This window comes from Eptatretus burgeri, chromosome 4, assembly GCF_056783735.1.
Source record: "Eptatretus burgeri isolate ZD-2024b chromosome 4, Ebu_testis_v1, whole genome shotgun sequence".
In the NCBI taxonomy this organism is placed as follows: Eukaryota; Metazoa; Chordata; class Myxini; order Myxiniformes; family Myxinidae; genus Eptatretus; species Eptatretus burgeri.
Genome location: NC_140964.1, coordinates 48,555,297 through 48,581,160, shown reverse-complemented (window position 1 = coordinate 48,581,160; position 25,864 = coordinate 48,555,297). Strand labels below are relative to the sequence as shown.

Below are 25,864 nucleotides of genomic sequence, written 5' to 3'. Positions count from 1 at the left end.
AGTTTGTCAGTCCTACTGTAGTACTTCACTGCAGTTTTTCATGATGATCGAAGATTGTACTTGACACCCATCACTGCGCCGTAGGTCTCCATGTTTAGTCAGTGTGATCTGACATCCAAGACATCTCCCATGAGGTTGAAGGCACTCTCAACTTGTGGCCCATGGAAGCAGGACAGCAGAGCCTTCACCATTCTTGAGAGAAGGGGGTACTTTCCACCTTCAAAGACCTTGGTCCACCAGTCGTCAATGCGAGCAGACTCATCTTCCTGAGCTGGTGGCAGGCTAGAGTCGATCTGGACACTCCGAACCTCCAGTTCAAAGGCATCACCACATTCCTCTGGTGCAAGGACATTTGTCACCAGGCGTGGCAACTTCAGGAGCTGTTCCTGGCTGACAGTGTGCCCTCTTCTGTGTGGATAAATTGCTGAGGCACTTCTGAGGACAGCATTATGCAGGGGCATTTTCTTCTGGAGGTACTTTCCACATGTCACATAGGCCTTCTCCACACATAGGCAAGAAGTCATGCACTTCTCCATCTCCACTACGGGTAGCGTTGACAATCTCAGACACACCAACTCCAAGAAACATCTTCACTTGTAGCAGGTTGGCTTTCTCATCCAGGTCGAGGGTCTGAAGTCTCTTGCCTGAGGATGGCAGCTTCTCAGGTTTGACAAAGCAGGTCATGAACTCTCGGACAAGGTCCACCTGCTAGTCATTGAGCTTGTGGATCAGTGGGGCCTTCATCTCAAACAGGAGGACGTACTTCTTCAGCAGCGGAAACACTGATGTATAGAACACCAATATCAGTCTCATCAATTTCTTCTTGTGGAAGACTCGCTGCAGTATACGCTCCTTTCGTGCCTTGCCATCTTTGGTAATATTCTTCTTCTTCAGAACATCATGGATCTGGCATATTCTCTCCTTGGCTTTTGTGTCTACGTGCCTGCGATGGTAGACCCCAACAATCCGTGACAAGTAGTGTGTGCGATCAGCTTGAGAGAGGAAGCCAAAGTAGAAGACAACAAAGGCATCCCACAGCCACAGAGCGTCAACACTGACATCATACACAGAGAGCCACCTGTGACTGACATACCGCTCTGGTATGGTATACCTGACACCAATCAGCCCACAGATTTCCTGCAAGAACTGCTTTAAGTCAGGTGACCACTTGAAGTCATTGTAGATGTCAGAGAGCATGCACGCTGCGAAGTTGTCGAATGGGTAGCTCAGCTTCTTGGACGCATTGTGAGCATGGTGACAGGAGTCCCCATCTATGTCCAACATGTGTGGGGCATTGTTTTCCCTGATGCGAACTTCGACTCCTAACTTGGATCCCCGCATGACTGAGCAGGAGTCCATGAGGATGGATATGCAGTTCTTCCACGGTAGCTCATAATTCTTAAACAAGTCAACCAGTTCCTGGTGCAATGAGGCACTGTCCACTTTGATCACAACAAGGGACTCTAGATGCTGCACTATGACCTGCTCATGCAGTGGGCTGTTGTAACTGGCCAGGACACATAAGACCCTCTGATGGTTTGTGCTTGTTGACTCATCAATGTTCAGAGAGAAGTATTCCCTCTGCAGTGCTGATATCAACTGGTGATGTACGATATGTCCTAGTCCAAACCTAAGCTTGTAGGAAGCAGATGTCCTGTCCATTGTGAGCTGACCAAGGGCCTTTGCATCCAGGTTGAGTGCTTTGGCCAGGCTTATCAGTTCAGGGGCAAGGCTGAATGGTAGGGAATGCTGTGCGAGGAAGGCAAGGACCATGGCTTGAGCATTGGATACCCTGTCACCTATTGGTACAGCAGGCATCGGTGTACAGGGGATGGGGGCAGTAGAAGCAGCAGTGCAAGAGGTAGCAGAAGGTGAGGAAACACCTGGAGAAAAAGCAAAACCCAAAGCCAATGCAGAGTAAAAAAAGAAAAGCCAATCACCATTTATAATACGTGCTTCAGAAAGTGAATACAGTGACCGGTACAGTGATTACACTAAGCCTCAGACTATTAGTCATTGCCAGGTGCTATTGGTGGTAAACAAGATTGACCCAATTCTGAGTTGTGGCTTGCTTGCCAATTAACATAATTTATTACTGTAGTGAAAGTGCACCACACCACACTACACTACATTGACAGCATAGATGTCTACTGTGTACATGTATAAAGCCCAAGGCTATATATTTTTTTTTTTTTTTTTTTTTTTTTTTTTTTTTTTTTTGTATACCTTGGTCGAGGCTCGTATGAGAGCTAACACACAACTCACAGCAAGGAGGCATGAGACAAGAGGGGTGGGAGTGGAAGGGACAAAACATTGGGGAACAGACACAGGTGAACTGTGGAAGGGAGAGGGATGGGGATGGGACGGGGAACATGGCGAGGAGAAGATGGACATTACAGGGACTTTCAGGAAGGAAAGCAGGAGAATTGAAGGAAGTGGGCATGGGTGGATTATCGGGGGTAGAAAAGATCGAGGATTTGGATGGGGGAAGATAAGAGGTGGTGGTGAACAGCTGTTTTGAAAGCCTGGAGGGAAGAATGGGAAAGAATAGAGTGAGGAAGTTTATTCCAAAGGCGGCAAAAAGAGGAATGAAAGAGTGAAGATGCGCAGTGATTCGTGATTTTGGTAGTTTTACCAGAAGGGGGTTGTTGGCGGACCTTGAGCGCCCTGTGGAAATGTGGTTGGGACAAATCGCAGAGAGAGCAGGGGGGGCAAGGCTGGAGAGGAGTCGGTAGAAGACAGAAAGACCACCGACCAACCTGCGGTGATTGAGTGAGAGGCCCAAAGACTCAGCTTCATTGCGGGAGATGCCGATGATCTTAAAAGCCCTGGTTTCGACAGCGTGAAGTCGAGAAAGGTGGGAGGCAGGAGCACCAGCCCAGAGGGGAGAGCAGTACTCCATCAGGCTACGGACAAAAGCTTTGTAAGTAGTCAGGAGCTCAAGAGGGCCGAGGAAGGACTTTGCACGACGGAGGATTCCCAGTCGGCGACTGGCTTTTGAGGCAAGGTTGGAAATGTGACTTTCCCAGGAAAGGTCATGGCAGATAGTGAGACCCAGAAGCTTGAAGTGAGACCCAGAATTTACCAGGAAGACTGTAATTGGATGCCCGGATTCTCTGAATATCACGATGCTTCTTGCTCTCCGCATGGGATTCCAATGACTTGCACCCACGTCCTCCATAAACAATCTCCTTTGAGCACCATGTGCATACAGCCTTTCCTGGCTGGGCTATCTTTTGAATGAAAGCCCCACAAGCCACCGTACCGCATGGCATACGCTCCAGCCATTCCCACTTCCAGGAATTCTTGCAAGTCTTGTCAATTAGTGCAGCCAAACAAGCATCACAATCCTGGGACGGCCTGCGGATACTGAATGCGGCCATGTTTTAGAAGCGACCTTGGCCTTGCACACTCGGAACACCACGCCTCGAGGCTAGCTCGATTAATGCTGCTGTGACAGTTTCAGGAGTAATGCGGCGAGGTGGTCCAACTGTTATGTTAATGAATCTGGCAATGACGTCAGTGCAGAGTGCCGGGAATCTGTATTAGGGACCTCGGAATACTTTTTTTTTATAAAGATCGTCGGCAGCGTGAAATCACTCCAAACAATTGACTTAACCACCCCCCCCCCCATACCCCCTATTTTTTTTCTCAACGGATTTGTGCTTAACTCAGGAACGTTCCTGGGTGAATAAATTCGCGAAATTCCGCGAATTCGCGGAATTTTCTCATGCCGGCCTAAGTGACGAGCTGGTGTCGCGATATATATATATATATATATATATATATATATATATATATATATATATATATATATATATATATATATATATATATATATATATATATATATATATATATATATATATATATACACATATATACATATATATATATATATATATATATATATATATATATACACATATATACATACATATGCATATATACATACATATGCATATATATATACATATACATATACATATTGTTGTGGTTGACGAAATTCGCAAACCACCATTCAGGTCCCGTAGGTGAGATATCTCTAAGTATATGTGTAGTTAGCCCAAACCCGTTGTTTAGAGGGAATAAATGTCATTCATTCGGGCTGCGACCCTTTTAGATAGCCGTTTTTCTTTTACTATCTTTATTTTGGACCAACCGCCATTACTAACACCACAACCACCACCAACCGCATCTCGACAACCACAGCCACCTTCTCCAGAACCGCCTTCACAACATCCACCTTCTCCACAACCGCTTTCACACACCTACCACCAACCGCAACGCCGCTTCACAACAACAGCAACGCCAACAGCCACGACCTTTACCGTCACAACTCGCCCTCGCAACCATCGCATCGCCGCCATTCCCGCGCCGCTTGTGGGCACCGATACTGGACTCGTACAGGGCGCGCACCGAGCAGCGGGTGCAAAAACACCAGCCTTTCCGAGAAATTGGATCAAGAATGATTCACGCCCACTTCTGTTCCGTCCTATCAGCGAGCGTGGGGCGATTTGGCCCCGCCTCCAGGCGCGTCGGGGTATAATCGCTATATGCAGATTCGCGGATCAAGAATGATTCACGCCCACTTTTCCTCTGTCCAATGGGGAGCGTGGCTCCGCCCCCGAGCCATTCCTGATCCAAAAATCTGCATATGGTTTCTCCTGTCGCACTATAAAGCGCCGAGCGCGGAGCAAATGAATTCGGCAGTTGGGAAGAGTTGAAGAGTTGAGAAGAGGAAAGAGTTGGAGAGTTGTGGCGGTGGCGAAATCAGTCGAGAGAGTGTCTGTCGGGGTCCGGAGAGGCTGGAGAAGCCAAGAATCTTTGTGGAGGTCGGCGCTCGTGTCAGAGTCGGGGAGCTGCGGAGAGGGGAGGCCGGTAACGCGGTCGAGGTCGCAGTGGCGTCGCTCGTCGCGGGACCCAAGCCAGCCAGATATCCTCACCCCCCCCCGAGCATCAACAACCCCCCCCCCGTTTCGCCCCGCGCTGAGATAGTGTGAGAAGGGGGCCCCGTTCCCACCCCATTCCAGGCAGTGCCAGCGAGGCCCGCGGAGTCGGTGCGCCGCCGCCATTTTGCGGCTCATCACCAGACGGGTAGGCTCGACGCGGTCTCGGCCCCAGGCCCGTCTGCCCCCTTGTCGATGAGGTTGGCCCCTTTTTCTTTTGCTTTGGAGTATATGTGTTGTCGGCGCCGTCTGTGAAGTAAAACTGTATAAGTGTTGCCGTGTGCTCGGTAGTCGGTAGTAGATCTGCATTGTGTTTCTTTTGTTGCATTTGCTTTTTGTGCAGAATTGTCGTGTTACTTTTACATTTGCTTTTGGTGTATAATTGTATGTGTGTGCTTTCCGTTTGCCGCGGAATAAATGTGCTTTATGTTGAACTGTTTTTCCCGTTTCGCTTAGTCTTTTCTCCAATTGAATCTCCATCTTACTTCACGTAAAGGGTTAGTCGTGGGCTAAATACGCCCGATAATTAATCGGAACCGTCGAGGTTGACGATAACACCGCTCGGTTATCCTGATAGTACGGAACGGGTCGCTTTAAGTGGCCCGTGTCCGAAGTCGACCTGCGGCGAGGTGCGATCGCCCGGTCTACCCTCCGTGTGGGTACTTAGGTAGGTCGAATCTGGCGAGCAACCCTATCCCACGCGGGGGGCCTATTGGCACGATCGTGGTGAGGCCGAAAGGCCCACCCGTGACTAGTTCCCGGCGTTAGTCCGAGAGGGTCACGACGGGATTGTCCGTCCGGTGGGCGACGTGCCGCGATTCGAGTTACGTGGCCGCTCGCACGCCAGCGGGCGCGAATCCGCAACAATATATATATACATGGATATATATATATATATATATATATATATATATATATATATATATATATATATATACACATATACATATATATATATATATATATATACACATACACATATATATATATATATATATATATATATATATATATATATATATATATATGCATATATATGCATATATATATATATATATATACAGTACATATATATATATATATATATATATATATATATATATATATATATATATATATATATATATATATATATATATATATATATATATATATATGCATATATATATATACACATATATATATATATATATATATACATACATATATACATATGCATATAAATATATACATATGCATATATATAAATATATATATATAAATATATACACATGCATATATATAAATATATACACATGCATATATACGCATTTTTCAGAGGTCGGCATACGCTGGCAAGATCGCCAAGGTGTGACTGCGATGTTGACACTTCCATTTCTCCGGCGGTTATGATTTAAATCGTTGTGCGTTCGCCTTTTAATAGGCTACGTCACGTCATCGTCGGCGATACGTGCAGCACGCTATGCATAAGTTAGACTATCGTTGGGCATAGGTTGTGAACGCCGACATCAGGCTAAGCATTCATTGGTATAAGTTAACTATAAGTCAACGAAACATTCTGTGTCCATTACTAATATGTTATGCATACGACCAACTCCTAATGAATACGTCCGAATCTGAAAAAAAAAACATCAAAAGTTCAACGTAAGCCAGCGTTTTACATACATTTTGATACGTTTCCATTGCTGGCTAAAACGTCAAGGTGTGACTGGGCCTTTAGAGTGACTGAACCTCTAAGAGGGTTGTTGAGAAATGAGATGGAAGGGTTTGTGGTGCATTCCTTTCGGAGAAAGAGAGAGCGAACATGTGGGATATCTCGAGATTGAAAGATATGTTCCAAATGTTTAACCAGTATGTGATTTTGTCAAGGTTTGAGGAGAGGGAAGAGGCTGCTGCCTGTCTGTCAGAAGGATCAGGGCTGTCACGGCAGAGAGTAGAGTCATCAGCAAAGAGATAAAGAGGATTTTCCAGTCAGTGAGATCATTGATGAAGATTTGGAATAGGATGGGGTGGAGAACAATGCCTTGGGGTACTCCAGCCTTGACAGGGAGAGGAGAAGAAAGGGTTCCGTTGAGAGCCACATGTTGGCTATGGGAGTGGAGGAAGTCAGTTATCCAAGAGTGGAGTTGGCCTTGGATTCCATCGGCAGACAGTTATGAGAGAAAGGCAGGATGACAGACTGTATCGAAAGCTCGAGATACGTCCAGAGAGACTGCCCTAATATCATATTGAGGGTCTCCAATCATTGTTGGGTGAGAGAGAAGCAGCACAGCCAAGGCAGAGCGAGCAAGTCTGAATCTGAATTGATGATCTGAGATGAGGCTGTTGTAGAAAAGGAATGATTTAATGTCAACCGTGATGATGGATTCCATGACCTTGCTGATGATCAGAAACAAGCTAACTGATCTGTAGTTAAGGGGGGTTTTATTTTTTGTGTACATTTTTATTTTTTATGAATGACAATAATTATTTAGGCTGGCAGGATAGTTGAGAGGGATGCACACTCACCACTGAGCTGTCTCGCTTGAGTTCAAATCATGACCCAGCAATAAAATGTCATGCTTGTGTTTCGCATGCTCCGTCCTTCGGATGAATGTCAACTCGGTGTCCCATATTCCAGTATTAGTGGACGTTGAAGATCCCACGGTGTCCTTCGCAATGGACTATCGCCGGCATCCTGAACAAATTACAAATTCCTACTCTAACTGACAGGGGACACTGCATCAGCAGCACAACTGCGCTCCCAGCAAATTATGCTACACAATCATGTGCTGCAAATGAAAGAATCATAATATAATGGGCGTAAGCCTGGAACTTCTAACATACTTTTCTCCGAACACATTCTGTTCATACTTCCGAAATCTTCACATGATGTATTCCATGAATTTACGCAGGTGATAGCGGATTCAAAAAATCGAATATAGATAGAATTTTCAGAGGGAATCGATGACGTCACAATCAGCAACGTTCGGCGGCAAACCAATGGCCAGGTCGCAGACGACGTGCTTTACTTAACAAAGTCCATGAGTTCCGAACGTTTATTCAACTCAGCATTTACGACTTATATCCTGCCATGTTGTTAATCTGTTGATGGAGGTAATATAGAAACGACGAATATGTCAAATTGTTCGTGTTACTCATCCGGCACTATGTGTCAAGGCTAGCAATCTAAAGCGACCGGTCTCAAACGCTGCAATGGGCACCCAGACATGCCACCAATATGAACTGAGCTGTTGAATGCAGATCAAAACATCCAATGAAACTACAATAACCAAGTATTGTGATCTGTCCTGTCCCCCATACCCGTCATAAATGGGTATCTCCTCGCAATAATAATAATAATAATGATAATAATTATAATCCATCCATTGGGACCTTACTCTGTGTAGAGCAATGGTGCTGCCCAAGCAGACTCCTTGGCTATTGGACACAATCCTGAACGGGTCGCCACTCCGACACAGCAAAAAGCATGCTGGCACTCATTTTGCCAACCTCGAAAGGATGACAGGCAATCAACCCTACCTGGCATTAATTCAACAGCCGAGTGGAGTTTGAACTAAGGACCATAGGATCCCAAGCCCACCACCTTAACCATGAAGCCAACACCAGGCATACATCGTAATAATAATAATAATTCCTTGACAGTGGACAAATCACCACGGTGTAGGGGATTTAAACTTTGGATACCAGCATCATGAGTAATGTGCACAGATGGAAATGCCAAACAAGCCAACCCAATTGTTTTTGCATCTCTTTCATTCACCTTTCTTTCCCTTTTCTCTTTGTCGAACAGAAGCATCTCGGGCTCAGAAACAGGTGTGGAAGGACCGAGTGCAACCCTTTCTTCTGGTGAAGTTCCCTGAATGCTCAACTTTTCTGAAAGAAAAAAACCAAAACGAAGTGAAATAAAACTGCAAAGCAGACAAAAACAAACTAAAAACTAGAGGGGGATCACTCGGGAGAGTGCAAAACCTCCGCCGCCAATACTGCTGGGTCACTCAAGTGAACTTTATATCTTATTCATTAAATATGATGTCAGCAATGCTGAGAGCTATAGTTCTTTTCTCCAACATTTTTTTCTTTGGGGGGGGGGCAGGGAGAGAGGTTGGAAATCACTTAAAACATGTAAAAATGCAAAGAAAAAAAAATCGAAATTTTGTTGAAAAAAAAGTTGCAAACATTTTTTTTCTCAAACAACTTTTGGGGGGGGGTTGGAAATCACTTAAAACATGTAGAAATGAAAAAAAAAAGAAATTTTTTCCTTTTTTGGGGGGGGTAAATTTTTTTGGGGGGGGTTGGAAATCACTTAAAATATATAGAAATGCGAAAAAAACAATTTTCTCCAACAATTTTTTTGGGGGGTGGAAATCACTTAAAACATGTAGAAATGCAAAAAAATATTTCTCTAACAATTTTTTTGGGGGGGGGTAACAATTTTTTTTGGGGGGTTGGAAATCACTTAAAACATGTTGAAATGCAAAAAAAATTCTCTATTTTTTTTTGGGGGGGGGGGGTTGGAAATCACTTAAAACATGTATAAATCCCCCAAAAAAAAAAATTCTCTAAATTTTTTTTTGGGGGGGGGACCAAGTCCAAAATTTAATGGCATGTTCCTTGGACCATACCTAACCCCCTCACCAAGTTTCGTCGAAATCCGTCAAGGAGTTTTTCCGTAATACTGTTCACAAACAAACAAACAAACAAACAAACAAACAGAAAGGGGTGAAAACAGTAACCTCCATCCATCTTCGAAGATGGTGGAGGTTAATAACAACAATAATGAAGTTCAGGGATGTCATTAAGGTTTTGTGAAAAATTGGGAATATCAATTACTGCACAAACTACCGGAACGCGAAAGCGGTTCGGTGCAAACAATTAAAAATGCAATATTCTACTTTTTTTTTAATCATAGTTTTTGTTACGGGAATAATTGTTTTGATTTGAGAAAATTCCGAATGAAGGTTCATATAATGGCGTAATTATCAATCTGGCAGTTCCCAATTCGTTTGCTGGATCTTCACGAGCTACATAATACCACTTGGAGTCACTTGGTCACCAAGTGATTTGAGTTGCCCTGATTCCAAATGGCTTTTAGTTATTATTGGTAGTATAAAAGGACAGGTTGGGTTTGGGACGATTAGCGTCCACACGTAAAGCATTCCTTGTCCGGTGCAGTGACTGCTCAAACCGCCATTATGATGCTGGGTATGAGGGAGCACTAGCACATTACTAAGCCAGCTCAGACATTCCACCAAAGCAGGGTAGCGCTTGCTTCTCCCTTCCTGTAGTCCCTCCACTCTCAGCCCGCACCAATAAATTGTCTATTTATGTGCATGCATTATTTCAATCGTATACTGTATTAATTTGTTTAATTTTTCTCTCTAATATGGACTTGAGTGAATGTTAACTTAGGGTAACCAAAAAATTTCCCGAGAAACGCATCCCCCGTTATAACACTGTATTTGGGAAAATCGTATCTGAATAACGTCGCTTCATATAATGTCATAGATTTTAGCAATGCATCCATGATGTAAATCTGCGACTTGCTGAATGTCAAATTTCCTTTCACATTATGGACAGACACAAACCTGAATGGAAGGCATCAACGTAGTGATGACATTGTGTCGGCTTTAAAATGGCACCCTAGAAGGAAAGAATACATTAAGAGATCAAAATGAATTTTAAAATATGATAGTTTGTAAATAATAATAAACAAAAAATCAAATACTCCATAAAAATGAGTACAAAGACGGGTTTAATAAATTGTCAGGAAAACCCAACGCACTCATTAATGACCTTCCAAGGGGATAATATTCCTCATCCATCCGGTTTGGTTTATATGCGACACCAGTTATTATACTGCACTTGACTCTTAATGTCATTACAGCAACTTGGTACGAGCACTCACTTCTTTCGTATGCAGTGTAAGGCTACTGGAGGATCATTTGTTGGGGGCATGGCTTTGCCCTGATGCAGTGCCCTCTGTAGGTTAGGGCAGGAATATGTAATTTGTTCAGTGTACCAGCGAAAGCTCGCATACTATTCACGAAGAACAATGTGGGAACATTAACGTCAACCGACGAAGGCCAGCAGATGGGACACCCAGGTTAACGTCCATCCAAGGGACGGCTCACACATCGATGCCAAACGCTGCCTGCGAAACACCAGGACGACAGTTTATAGCCGAGCCGAGAATTTATCATCAACTCTTTTGGCCTGAGGATGGATAGAATGATTGTAATTTGGTTACAAACAAATGAATGGCTGAATTAAACATGTGACAATTTGCACAAAAAAAAACTATCCAATAAGGAAGGTCTTTATGTGGCCCCAAGACTGCATGAGGATTAATAAATGCATTTGAGGAACAGCATAATGATACCTCGGCCTGCCTGGACAACACCAGGATGACAGATTATAGCTGGGCCGAGATTCAAACGCAGACTAGACAGTTCAGAGGGAATGTGCGTACCTGAAGAGTATCCTGTCAGCTCATGAGCACTCATGATCGAATGCATATGGGACTGGGATTCAGCTACACTTTTGTCCTCTTTGAGTGCATCATTACTGAGGCACAGGCATGCTGATGTCGCTGTGGGATGTTTGACATCCACCAGCAACCAAAGGTGGCAAACAGGTGCACGGCTTAATGTCCATTCAAAGGTTAAGTTAAACTCAATCAAATCCTACCTGCGAAACACCCGTCTGACAGTTGGAAGTTGGGCCAATGATTAAAATCAAGTCAACAGCTCAAAGAGAAAGAGTGCTACATTCATGCCATCTGGTCTGATGGTTGGGGCACCAAATTGCTATTTATGAAAAAGGCAGAGCTGGCCAAAATCACACAAAACGAATGAAAAAAAAACAAACAGAAAAATAAGAGGAGAGAAAAAAATGGAGGGGAGCAAAGGAAGAGGGAATTAAACAAGGCAAAAGAATGAAGAGAACATCAAATAAAATAGGAGAAACTGAAAATGAAGAGACGGAAGCACTTCCACGCACGTTTCATTTGTGCAAGAGACATTGCTCACCTGTTGTTCTTCTCTTTGAAAAATTAAAGTTGAAGGTGTTTGTTGCTGAAAGCCATACATCTTGTCGTTTCCTCCTTTTTCATCAATAATTTCTGTGCAGAGGGTAAAGCACAGGTGATATTGGTGAAGATTGTGGAAAATAACTACACATCACGATACGTGCAGGCACCCACAAGAAATCAAAACCGGCGTATCAAATACTTTTTAATCATACAAACCCAGCACTAAACAACACCAGTTACTAAACCAGCCATCACACATATGCGCAGTAGTAGCTGCACTTTGAAGCTCCATTGAGGAAGAGTAGGTGAGCGACCACCGACATCCTGAACAAATTATAAACCCTTCCACAGTCAGTCGAGTATCCTGCAACGGAATTGCGACCAGTCCACAGTTGGGAATCCTTGCAAAAGAAACTGCTTGGCTATAACAGATGCACTGGAAAGCACAGTACATGAATATCTAAATGCATTGGCTTATGCCATTCAATGCACATTTTCTGATGAATTTGAAACGAAAAAGCACAACACCCCTTTCCTAAAACAAGGAACAGTAGAGAGCAATTGTAAAGTGCATCATTCAATGAATGCCCACCTTGTTTGTGGGTGTGAAGGAGTATTTTTGAGGTAAAAAGTGAATTCCATTTCCGCTAATTGGCAAAACTCTGACACGTCTGATCTTCTAGCAGGGAATGACAAACTATCAAAAGAACTACGACTACTATAAATATTCCTGCTTGTGAAGTCAACCATGGAACGTTTTTGGCCAAGTCCTTCAAAAACTAGTTTCTTTGGTCATATGCAGCACAAGGCTAAGCATCATCAGCTAAGGTTGCAGCTGTGCTATCGACGAGGCTGAGCTGATGAGGCTGAGATTGTGGCAGACGGCTGTGCCTTCTGCTGGTTAGAGCAGGAATTTGTCAATTGGTCATGGTGCTGATAATAGCTCACCTACTCTTCACGGACACCATGGGATCTTTAACGTCCACCAACAAATGCTAGCAGAAGGTATGCCCGTTTAACGTCCTTCCGAGGGATGGCACACACATGTTGATGAATCACCCTGCATGTGATAGCTGGGTCAGGATTTGAACCCAGGATAGACAACTTAGAGGCAAGTGTGTGCCATCCTGTCAGCCCATGAACCAGCTAGCCAGGCCTGACATCTGACTGAAGACGACTTGGGAAGGAACTTGTAATTAGTTCAGGGTGCTGGCGACAAATCGCCTGCTCGTTGTGAAAAAAACACCATGCAACATTTGACATCCAACAATGCAAGCAGACAGGACACCTTGCTTCACGTCTACATGAAGGACGGCACACTGTGATGCAACTCCCTGCTTGCAAAACACATTCCGACAGTTTTATAGTTCGGTCAGGAATTGAAACCAGGTGATACAACCTTAAGGTAATTGTGTTATCATTGTGCCAGCTTGTGGGACTCAAGGACAACGATTAAAACAAAAACAAAGGCTTTGGCGGTAGATGGGATAAATTGTGGACACCAGATGATCAGAGCAAAATAAGCACAACTCCTGTATAATCCATTCCAACATTTACCTGTGGACAACTGAGACCGTGTTTTTACTTCAGTCTCCATGATACATTTCGTCTCCTCTGTTCCATTTTCTCTTTTCCCATCCCCTTTTATTACCCGAGGAAATTCTTCTCTGTTTGTCTTCCTCTCTCTCTTTTCATTCCCATCACCGTCCTTAATCACCTGTCCCTGTCTCATCCTTTCATTCCATTTTTCTGGATTCCTCACAGTCTTCATCTCTTTCTCATTTTTACCAAATCCATGATTTTGCATTGCATCCATACTATGAATGTCCTTTAATTCCCTAATTTCTTCTCCAACCATTCCACATCTGTCACGATCTCCAGCTGCATCAGGTTCTATCCCGGCATCATTTTCCTTACTTTGTTCCTTTTTCAATTTTTTCACTTCATGAAACCTTTCATTCCAAACGTCACCATCCTTTGCTTCTGAAACAACCCCACTTGTTTCACAACCTTTCTTTATGAATTCCTTTCCCCATCTCTGTTCATTGTGTAATACTGCCTTCTTTTCCCAATCTACTTCTCTTGTTCGTTCTCTCCACACTTGTCTCCTATCATTTTCGCCATCCCTGATGAATTCACCCATTCTCACTCTTCCCCTATCACCCCTCTCTGCTTTTCTTTCCCTCACCAAATCTGTCTCGACTACTTCCCTCTTTCTCCATGACTCTACCTTCATAACTTCTCTCTCGTTCATTCTTTCTACGTCACCCTCAACATGGACCTTTTTCCTCCACAAATCTTCTTCCACGTCTTTCAATCTCTCATGGGCTCCCTTTGTCTCTTCTTCCTTACTTTCCTGAACAAACTTTTCTCTCTCTTCCCGTTTCCCTGTCACTCTCTCTAGACCTTTTTCTCCATGCCAACACCTCTCTCTTGCTCTTTCAGGATTTTTGCTCTCGATCTCTTTCCAAACGTCTCTCCGACTCTCATGCTTCTCACAAACTCCATGTTGCCACTCTGTTATGCTTCTCACAGGCTCCATGTTGCCAGGAAGCCTCAACTCCTCCGTTCCTTGCTCATTCTTAAATTCGTTAACTCTGACACCCATTCTCCAATCTACTCCCAACCCTTCCTCATGTTCCTGCTCCTTTATTTCCTCCCGCTCATTCTGTCTTTCATTTGACAAATCAACCTTCTCGTCCTCAACCTTTTTTACCTCAGCACTAAGCTCCTTCTGTTGCCCACATTCTACTTTTTCCCATCGTTTTTTCTCCATCATTAATTGTTGTCTCTCTGTGCTTTGTATAATCCCACAAACCTTTGCAGAATGTTCGCCTTGTTTTACTACATCTGCTTCAAAGCCAAAATCTCTTTCACATTCCACTGCTTTTTCTTCATTTAATTCAGTATTTTCTGACTTCAGCACCACTTGCTTCTCAGGAACAAGCTCAAGCTCCTTCCTGTTCATGTTCTCACTTTCTTTCACTGAACCTTTGTTTCTTTCTATGATTGTTACTCGATGTGTCTGTGGTACACTCTCCCTTTCTGAATGTGTCGCTAATTCACCACGTCGCTCCCGTTCTCTGTCTTCCAGTATCTTTAGCTTTAGTTGGCAAGCCCTTCTCGTTACTTCTTCACGTTCTTTCTCTTCCACTTCTCTTCTGTGCCGAGCTCGCTCCACAGCAACATCCGGGCAACGGGTCCGGGATCGCCATGCAGAATCACTGGCTCCTGGGGGAGGCTGGAGAACAAGTAAGCTTTATCAATATATAGAAAGCTTGAAAACAATAGTAAAAGTCTACTACACCTCTCAAAAAGATGTGAGCTTGAAGGGGTTGGTGGAGGTAAATAGCAGGTGGTTTTGATGGGATGGGGGGAGATCGACAGGTTGAAGTGGCATGGAAAAAAAGTGTGAGAGATGAGTGAAGCATGATAATTAATTTAAAAACTAAAGGAATGAATGGAATGATTGCTTACGGGTGGGCATGGAAAAAAGGTGAGCAAGGCATACATGTAAGTTAGGCAAAACAGAGAGAAACTAGAGGGGGAGCACTCGGTGAGTGCAAAACCTCCGCCGCCAATACTGCGAGGTCACTCAAGTGAACCTGATATCCTGTTCATTCAATTTGACATCAACAGTGCTCACAGAGTTATAGTTTGCAACTTTCCCTTTTACTTTTAACTTTTACATACTCAATTCATTCATCATAACGAGATTCCTTGAGACAGAAATTGATTTTACGTGGGTATATCCACCTGAAGTTCCAAAATCAGCCGCAATTATAATTTTGGCATGTTTTTTTTGTTGGAAATCACTTATAACAAGTAGAAATGCAAAAAAAAATCGAAATTTTGTTGAAAAAAATTTGCAAATTTTTTTTTCTCTAACAATTTTTTTTGGGGGGGTGGGTTGAAAAATCACTTAAAACATGTAGAAATGCAAAAAAAAAAAACATCGAAATTCCGTTGAAAAAAAAAGTTGCAAAATTTTTTTTCTCTAACAATTTGGGGGGGGGTTGGAAATCACTTAAAACATGTAGAAATGCAAAAAAAAAAAATTCAAATATTTTTTCAAAATGGCCACCATAGCGGCCATATTGGATTTTGGACCAAGTCCAAAATCTAATGGCATGATCCTTGGACCAGACCTAACCCCCCCCCCCCACCAAGTTTCGTCGAAATCCATCGAGGAGTTTTTCCGTAATACTGTTCACAAACAAACAAACAAACAGAAAGGGGTGAAAACAGTAACCTCCATCCATCTTTGATGGCGGAGGTTAATAACACATGATAAAGAAGGCACGATGGTAAACGTAGCAAGACGAAGAGGAAATAATTTTGACAGGGTGGAATGACACATTTTAGTAGCTTGTGTCATGGTCAGCTCATACTTACTGGCAAAGTTGCATCTGAAGGTGAATTAAGTGGAGGTACTGGAAGTAGAGGTGGTACAAGACAAGGGTTTGAGATTTGTGGAGATGCGGCCAAATCCACATTTGGAATTTGGTTAGGGATTAGGTTTTGCATTAAAACAAGAGATAAAGGTGGTTCTAAGGGTTTAATTTGAGCCAAGTTGTGGGTGGGTGGGGCCTGGTGGGATGGATCCTGGCAGGGATGGGCCTGGCGGGGTGAGAGCAGGGCCTGGTGGGGCGGGGGAAGGGCCTGGTGGGGCGGGGGCAAGGCTTGGTGGGGCAGAGTGTGGTGGGGCAGGGCGTGGACAGTACGGGAACGCTGAATTTCTGCTTGTCCATCTCCCCAAACTTCTCTTCCAATCCTTCTGAAATACAGTTAAAGGAAGAAATAAATAAAAATACAACATAGCTGAGCCATTACACTAACAGCCACAAAGAGGAAAGAAGGCAGGGAAAGGAATACAGGGAATAGAAAGTAACATGGGGAAGAGTATAAGAAAAAGCCAAATGAAAAGATTTTTGGAATCAGAAATCTAGGCAAATGGAGGATCTTAACAACAGAGAGCAGCAATGTCACATCTAACAGAGAATCAAACAGGAGGGGAGACAAAGACAACACAATGAATGGATGAGTGGCAGAGAGGAAAGGGGCAGGCAGTGGGGAGAAGGGGTTAATGAGAGTGGAAGAGGGTAGGGATGGGCAAGGGAGAAAACAGGAGGTGGCGTTGGTCAGCAATCTTGAAAGACTTGAGGGAAACGAGACACAGGAAGACCATCAAACAGACGAGATAAGAGAGGGAGGAAGGAACAGGTGAGCGCTGAATTTTTGTTCATAGATGGATACAAATGACAAAAAAGCGATTCAGACAAGACAATAAATTCACCCCCTATTGCTTGTTCCCTTGCCCTCGTCATCATCTCCATCACTGAAGTGAAGTTGTTCTTCATAATCCACTTCTTCTTGAGCTCCTTCACACCAATACATAGCAACATTGCATTGTACAAAATAACAAGCCCCATAAAACTAATTACACATAGCATATGGAAGTTACTAAGACAAATGAAAAAAAAGTCCTTGCTCAAGAAAAGTTTTTAGTTCATTAGCTTATTCCTCCTGCTAAATGGCACATCTTTGTTTCCCAATCTGGAGAAAAAGAAAAAAAAAAATCAGAAAACGGTGAACCATACATATCATCACCAAATCATAGATAGCTGCAAATAAAGTGACAATATGGCTTGCTTGCCAAGGCCTTTGATAGGAAGATGGCCAGGTCAGCCAAGCAAAGTTAAAACAGATAATAATGTGCATGCAAATGAATGCTTCCAAATCTTGTGTCCCCAACCCCTCACTCTCATTACTCATCCTTCCCTGTCGTTCCCAACTGCTCCTGGACTCTGTGTCATTTGCACCTCTGTGTCAGAGAAGGTGGAGAAGTTTATTTCAACACTCGCCTGACTCTGCCACTGGACGGGATGGCATCAGCTGACGTGTCCTAAAAACCTGCTCTGCTGCTCTTGAAAATGCTCTCTCTGCCCTTTTCATCCTGTCTTTTGTGTCAAGTCATCTTCCACATGCTGAGAAATCTGCCAAAACCACGATATTACATAACAAAGTGCAAAATCTGATCCCCTTAACTGCAGGTCAGGAAGGTCAGGTATGGGAGCATGCGCCGGAGCAGCGCATCGCTGCATCCACTTTCTGCCAGAACTACAAGGACCTCCGTCTGGCCATCCCCAGGCAGATGCTTGGCCCATCCCCATCTCCTTGAGATGCTGATAAACCCGCTGCAACCACAAGGCACATGGTCAGCCCATTTTCCTCCTCCACTCACGAGGCTCCCTCGCTGAGAGAATCTGGTGAGCAACATCAGCATCAGGAAAACGAGCCACATGTCCATACAGCCGCAGCTGATGCTCACGGACTATGCAGGTAACAAATCTCATTTGAATCTCCCTCAGCAACCGCTCGTTGGACACAAAGTCCGATCAGTGATTGCCAAGGATTCTCTGAAGAGAACTGGTACCAAAGAAAATAAGTCTCCATCTCAGATCCATGGTCAGTGTCCAAGTCTCACATCCATAGAGCAAGAATAGAAGCACCAAGGACCTGAAGACAGACTTTCAGCCTCCCGCACAGGTTCCGGCAGCGTCACACCCCATGATCCAGTGAATCCATGACTCCCCAGGCCCGACCCAGACGTCTGTTGACCTCTGGCTCACAGTCAGCAGAGACATGAATACCACTGCCAAAGTAAGTAAACCTTTCCGTGACCTCAACATCCTCGCCACAAACAGGTACAGACAGGATAGCAGCATCCACAGGATGACTGCTTCCACAGTACAGATAGGATGACTGCATCATCTGCAAAATCAAGGTCAGAGATCTTGACATTCCCAAACATTGCACTGCAGCTTGATCTCTCAAACATCCTCCCCAGAATCCAGTCCATAAAAATGCTGAAAAGTGTGGGGGCCAGTACACACCCCAACGAACTCCAGTTACAACTGGAAATAAATCAGAGATGGTATCACCATATCTCACAGCGCTCTCAGTACCAGAGTATAGCTCAGACATCAGATTCATAAGTTTTGGTGGCACCCCATGAAGACCAACAATCCTCCAGATGGAATCCCGATTCACTGAATCAAACGCTTCACAGAGATAAACATGGGCTGCAAGCAGCCCCTGCCAAAACTTTCATCTGCGTTTGGTGAGGACCCGAAGAGCAAGGATACGGTCAATCTTTGACCTCTTTGGTGTAAAGCCTGACTGCTCTGGATGCTGGTGCTCAAGCAGATGGTGGCAAACCCTTTCAAGAATTATCCGAGCAATGACCTTGCCCACCAGTGACAGCAGCGTCACCCCTCGGTAGTTGTTGCAGTCTTGACGATCACCCTTCCCTTTCCAGAGAGGGACAACAAGGCCCCTCTTCCAATCAGTTGGGATGATACCTGCGTTCCACACAGAGCAAAGAATTGCATGTAAAGACACAAGTACAGCATTTCCACCAGCCTTGAGAAGTTCAGCATCGATGCCACATATCCCAGGACATTTACCCCATTTAAACCAGTTCATCGCAGCCTGCGTTTACACAAACGAAGGTGGACCACAGTTGAGTGGAGGGTCAGCAACAGGGATTGTAACACCCCTTGATGCCCAACTCGACAGCTGGTGGATCAGCCTGGTACAGCCGCTCAAAATAACCGGCCCAGCGGGCCTTCACTTCAGACTCCTCTGTCAAGAGCCCACCACCCTCTACTCTAACTGCAGTACACCGAGGGACAGGCTTAGAGAAACGCAATGCACAAATTCCCCTGCAAGCAGGACAAGAATCACTTTACCACAGGTGATGCTCTACCCCCTCACAGATTACTCGCACATCGGCCTCCTTGTCCACCCTGAGTGCACATGCAGTTTTACGCCTCAGCTCCCTTAACAGCTCACCTCTGCCATTCAGCCTGGCCCCGCGACTTTGGTCAATGGTATCCAGTGTCCCTTGAGAGAGAAAATTCTTCTTCGCCCCACGGTGAGTTCCAAGAAATCTACCGGCAACATCAAGGACGGTGGTCTTGAAGGCACTCCACAACTCTTCAGGATCGCCCAAAGCACAAAGACCCCCCCCCCCAAATCTCCACTCAGCCTGTTGGCAAACTCCTCAGCTACCGTCTCATCCTTGAGATTGCCATCATCCAGCCAAGGCTGAGATGGTACCATTCTCCTGGATTTAAGCTGCAACTTCAGAGTTGCGACAACAAGCCTCTGGTCAGTATTGAGGAACTGAGCACTCTGGTAGACCCTGCAGTTCTGGATCATCCTTCAAAGAACATCATCAAGCACATGGCGAATCTCCATTGCCACACTGCCAACATTTGAATACCAAGTCCAGCAATGAGCCTGTGGGCATTGAAAGCATGAACCAGCCACCCTAAGTCTATGACTTCTTGCAAAGTCAAGTAACTTAGTGCTATTCTGGTTCACAGTTCCAGACCGATGGGGATCAACACATGTCTCATAACCATCACTATCAGTTGCAGTCAATGCATTGCAATTCCCCAAGATGAGAAGAGTATCTTGCCTGGGGCACTGCTCAACCACAGACTCGAGCGTGGCAAAGAATGCATCCTTCACGGTGAGATCAGTCGCCTCAGTCGAAGCACATTCAGAGACCAGGGAAATTACACCCAAGGAGTGACGAATCCTTCGTCTCACAATACACTCGTTAACCGGTGTTACCTCAATTATCATTGGAGTCAGTTTCTTGGACACAGCCACGGTACCTCCTTGGGCATGGTAAGCATTAGAGCGACCTGACCAATTGTAGTTGTAACCACCCACCATCATCTCGCCACTATCCAGTCTCTGAACTTCAGAGAGTGCTGTAATACTGATGTGCAAACGCTTCAGCTCAGATAAGACAGGTGATCATCCTCTCTTAGGGATAGGATATTCCAAGCACCCACCCGAAGGGACCATCTCAGCTTAACCCAAGGAGACCGCCATCTGGTGGACGACACCTCAGCACCACCCGGCACACTACCGGAATCTGACCCGGGAAGGTTACCCCGTGGTTTCCCTCCTATCATCAAAGATTGGGGGTCCCGAAGATTTATTTATGCTTTTGGAATGTTTTGCGGAATGAAGGGTTTCACCCTGGACGGACTGCAAATCCTGTCACCAACCTCATAAAAAGTAACCCAACTGCAGGATGTCCGCAGACACAGTTGGGCACTAAATATGAATGGCCATTGGCTCACAAGGAGCTCCTCCGCCCTTTGACAGTTTTTTTTTCCTTCATCCTGCTGGGTGTACATACCCATACAAGCTTCTCACCAAGAAACTTGGTGGGGGAGACGGTTTAGTCGCCGACAACCTGACCAGGTTAGTGTTCCATTGTTGGAACAGGTTAGTGCAGGTTTACATGGTACCTGAAGCAAGTCACATATCTTATCTGACCTGACCTGACAAAGAAATTTACAAGAGACGTATCAACTTATTTCCAATCATCAGCAGCAAGCAAGGTCATCATTGCAATTGATATGAAATCCTTCTTTTTCTCCAACACCTAATCTCAGATCACCAATTTGGATTCAGACCAGGCCACTCTACCTTGGATGTGCGGCTTCTACTCAGCCAACAATGGATGGAGGCCCTTGATGTCAGACATCAGATCAGGACCGTCTCTCTGGATATATCTCGTGTTTTTGATACAGTACTCAGCCAACAATGGATGGAGGCCCTTGATGTCAGACATCAGATCAGGACCGTCCCTCTGGATATATCTCGTGTTTTTGATACAGTCTGGCATCTTGCCTTACTCTCCAAACTCTTTGCCTATGGCATCCAAGGCCATTTCCACACATGGTTTTCCGATTTCCTCTTCTCTCGAAGCCAAAATGTGGCTCTCATTGGAATCCTTTCATCTTCTCTCCTTGTCAAGGCTGCAGTGCCCCAAGGTAGTGTTGTGGGCACAGTCCTGTTCCTGATCTTCATAAATGACATCTCTGGTTCTCTGGAAAATCCCCTTTATCTACTTGCTGATGACTCGACCATATGCCATGACATCCTCATCGTTCAGACAGGCAGGCTGCACCCTCTTCCCTCTCTTCAGAACTTGCCAAAAACCACAAGCTGGTCAAACACTTGGAATTTCTGTTTCAATCTTGACAAATCTCACACTCTCACTATCTCTCTCCGAAAGGACTGCCGAGAAAAAAAAACTCCAATCTACTTCCTTAACAATACCCTTGAGGAAGTTCAGTCATTCAAACTCCTGGGTCTCTTGATCAACCATGATCTTTCTTGGGCAAACCACATTTTCAAAGTTGGTCTCCAAAGCCACCGACTGGGCATCCTGCGTCATACAAATTCCTTCCTCGGCACACTGAAGTCCTTCCGATACACCTACAAGGCTTTCATCCGAAGCATGATGGAGTACTGCTCTCCCCTCTGGTCTGGCTCCCCCTGCCACACATTTTGCTCAGTTTGACACCACAGAAACCAAGGCTTTCAAGATAATTGGAATCTGTCGCATTGAAGCCGAGTATGGGCTTATCACTTTGCCAATGCAGACAGGTTGATGGTCTCCCGGTCTCCTACCGCCTACTTTCTGGTTTTGCTTCCCTCCAAGTGTTCAAGACAGCTGTTCAACGCCATTTAAGATCGTCCCATATAAGCTTGGTGTTAGCTCAGCGGTTAGGGGGGTGGCTTGGGATCCTAGGGTCCTGAGTTCAAGCCCCGTCAGCTGCTGAATTAATACACCAGGGGGTTGATTCAGCCTGTCATCCTTCCGAGGTCGGCGAAATGAGTACCAGTTCCAGTGCGTGTACTGGTAGAGGGGCACTGCATCAGCGACACAGTCGCGCTTCAAGAACCGATAGCTACCCCGGAAACTAAGCAGCCATACGACCACCACAACCAGATCGTCCCAAATCCAAAACCATGATAATTTCTATCCTCATTAACCCTCAACCAACACCCCCCCCCTCCCCACCCCTTTCCAAATCTTAATTTTTCCCTCCTCAGAGTTTCATTCTTAATACATCTTGTCCACCCCATTAATCCTCTCCTGCCCCATTCCTCCCCACACCCGTTTGTTTGTCCAAGTCTCCCTCTATCTTGGCCTTCAACTCTGCTGTTGCTGTGTCTGTACTGTTCCTTTTGTCCTGTTACATCATAATGTACCAGCTCTTCGACGAGCCTCGACTATATATACAAAAAAAATAATAATAAAATAAAAAAAATTAAATGCAGAACCTGCCCAGCCTCCATCCAGTTCACTCTCAAGTGTGTCAAGCTCTTTCATTTGTTGGAGATCCAGTATCGGTGGGGCCATATCCCAACCACTCCCAGGCAAGTTTCGTCCGGCCCGCCTGGAAAAAGAAGATCCATATGTAGTAAATGGGTGAATCGAAAAAAGAAATTGACAGTTTGTCATTCTACCTTAATCTCATGTGTCATTTTTGTCATGTGCCTTTACAAACCATTCAAGACTAAATTGCTCCAACGACTCAATTCAATTTGAGTTATGACTGGTCAATCATTATATACATGGTCCCATTGATCTCCACATCTTTCAAGCGTTTCAGTAGCAGTTCTGAAAACCATGCTATCCTCCCCTCCACACACCTCAACAGCCTCCCCCATACATCATAAAAATATTAAAGCATGGATCATGCACGAAAATGTGAACAATATTAGGTTATAATAGACAAAGTGCCAAGCAGTTCACTTCGTTGAAACATCCTCAGTAAGTCACGTTATTCATTTTACTTCTCAAAAGAAAGAACTTTTCAGGTTTTGTATACAGTTCACAAATCACAATCAAAAAGGATATTATTTGAATGGTGGATAGTTTTCAAATTTCTGATAAAAATAAATACAGGCAAATGAAAACGGAATTTTTCAAAAACTTCATCACCAAACCAGAAAAGCAGGATTCTCACAAAATATTTGGCCAGAAGACCAGTTAAAAATAAGGGGCTAATATTTCTGTATTGCTGAGTACAGCCAAATGTAACCAAAATGGCAGGGAGACTGTGGGGGCACAAAGGACCCCAGAAATGATACATTTGGACATAATCTCATTCATTCTCAGCCACAGATTCTCATCCAAATTAATCCTGATGAGCAAAGCTGTTAATCAGAATAATAAACCAATGTCACCCGCAGGGTGACCCGTATCTTGCCAAAAGGTGACGTGTGACTTCTTTAAGGTCACACTGAGGTGAACAGAGCTGCTATCCACCAGGAGCGACTTCTTGAGGAATATCTGCCTACGAGAGATTCCGATGAGAATCGTTCTAGAGTAACCGTGAAAAATATGCGTTTGCCTCATAACGTCATCAAATGACGTCATAATGTCTCAAGCTTGACATATCGACAAAGCACTCATTGAGGTGTTCAATTTGAGGTACTACATGATATGGTTCCTAAAACTTGAAAATTTGACCTTGGGGTCAAATATGTTTGACCTCAGGCGCTAACCATGAAGGTCAAGGCCAATCGCCACCAAAAATTAATCAGCTGAGCGCCAGACCATGAACTATATTCCCATGAAGTTTGAAGACGATCCGATCAAAATTACTCAAAAAATAAGGGTTTCGTTGACTCCCCTGATTTGCAATAAAGTGGCCTTGACCTTTGACCTTGACCTTCAAAATTTTATGCGCTGAAAGGGACCTCTACAGGCCTCTAATATGCGAAGTTACAAAAATTTCCAATGATAACTGTGCTCTGCAGAGTGATTTATACATGATTACAGACAAAAAAATAAATAAATAAAAATAAAAACATATGAAGGTCAAGGCCGATCGCCACCAAAAATTAATCAGCTGAGCGCCAGACCAGGAACTATATTCCCATGAAGTTTGAAGACGATCCGATCAAAATTACTCAAAAAAATAAGGGTTTCGTCGACTCCCCTGATTTGCGAAAAAGTGACCTTGACCTTGACCTTCAAAATTGTATCCGCTGAAAGGGACCTCTATCGGCCTCTGATATGCGAAGTTACAAAAATTTCCAATGATAACTGTGCTCTGCAGAATTTTTTATACGTGATTACAGACAAACAAAAAAATAAAAATTAAAATTAAAAAAAACATACAAGCCGACTAACATATCTTGCAAAAACTTCGTTTTGGCAAGATAATGAGTAATCGATGCAAAGTTCATCATAATCTTGATCAAGAGAATTACTATCTGATCCATCCTTGGTATCCCCAGTCAATAACAGTCACTTTAGGACAAAGACGAGATAACCATGAGCTGTTGCCTTAGATCCCTCTGTCTTAACATATTCATTCAATGTTAAATCTTGTCCAGGGATTAAGGAGGGCCACATAAAAATAAAAGCAAACACCGACTCAACCTTGGGAAACAAACAGTTTAAGTTTTGAATTGAATTCAAAAAGTACGAGAAAAAAAAAGACGAGTCCAACGAAAGAAATAAAAAGAGTCAGACTTAAGAGTTCAACTGCTCCCAGACACTGTCTTTTTCACCTGAGAAGGAGAAGTTTCGGGCAAACCTCATTTAAGATTCCGCAACTGGTCCAGATGGCACCAGTTCACGAGTCATAAAAACCTGCTCTGCTGCTCTTGCACTTCCTCTTTCTACTCTGTTCACCCCATCATTTGCCCTAGATCATCTTCCATCTGCTTGGAAACCAGCCAACATCACCATATTACAGAACAAGAATGGCACTTGGTAGAGAGCAAACCTACACCAAGCTGAACAGTTTACATTTTGTATCCCACTGAAAGGCCAGATCTGCATCTGGACCCGAACCAAAAACTAATTGGTTTGTTCTCGTCATCTACTCAACTCATCCATCAAGATTCATCAGAAACACAACTTTTTGAAAAATGCAATATATCGTTTTGGCTTCATTTCTCGATGGGGAAGAATCACTTTGAAAAAGATTTTCAATTCTTGTCTCCAGATCCGGTTCTTCACCAAAATAGAATAATTTTG

At 44.2% G+C, this 25,864-nt stretch overlaps 1 protein-coding gene across 2 annotated transcripts in view; it reads right to left on the bottom strand.

Moving 5' to 3' along the window:
* The window catches only part of LOC147027987 (uncharacterized), an 83,959-nt gene that overhangs the window by 52,301 nt on the left and 5,794 nt on the right, over positions 1–25,864 (bottom strand). The window contains exons 3-9 of one of the 2 annotated variants that reach the window (XM_085877889.1): positions 23,149–23,264; positions 17,279–17,363; positions 16,378–16,759; positions 13,540–15,223; positions 11,981–12,072; positions 10,538–10,592; positions 8,713–8,825 (exon numbers count right to left, since the gene is read on the bottom strand). In XM_085877889.1, coding sequence (XP_085734015.1) covers positions 8,713–8,825; positions 10,538–10,592; positions 11,981–12,072; positions 13,540–15,223; positions 16,378–16,759; positions 17,279–17,363; positions 23,149–23,264 — 2,527 coding nt within the window. The remainder of the gene's footprint in view (positions 1–8,712; positions 8,826–10,537; positions 10,593–11,980; positions 12,073–13,539; positions 15,224–16,377; positions 16,760–17,278; positions 17,364–23,148; positions 23,265–25,864) is intronic. The other variant, XM_085877890.1, reaches the window with a different exon arrangement.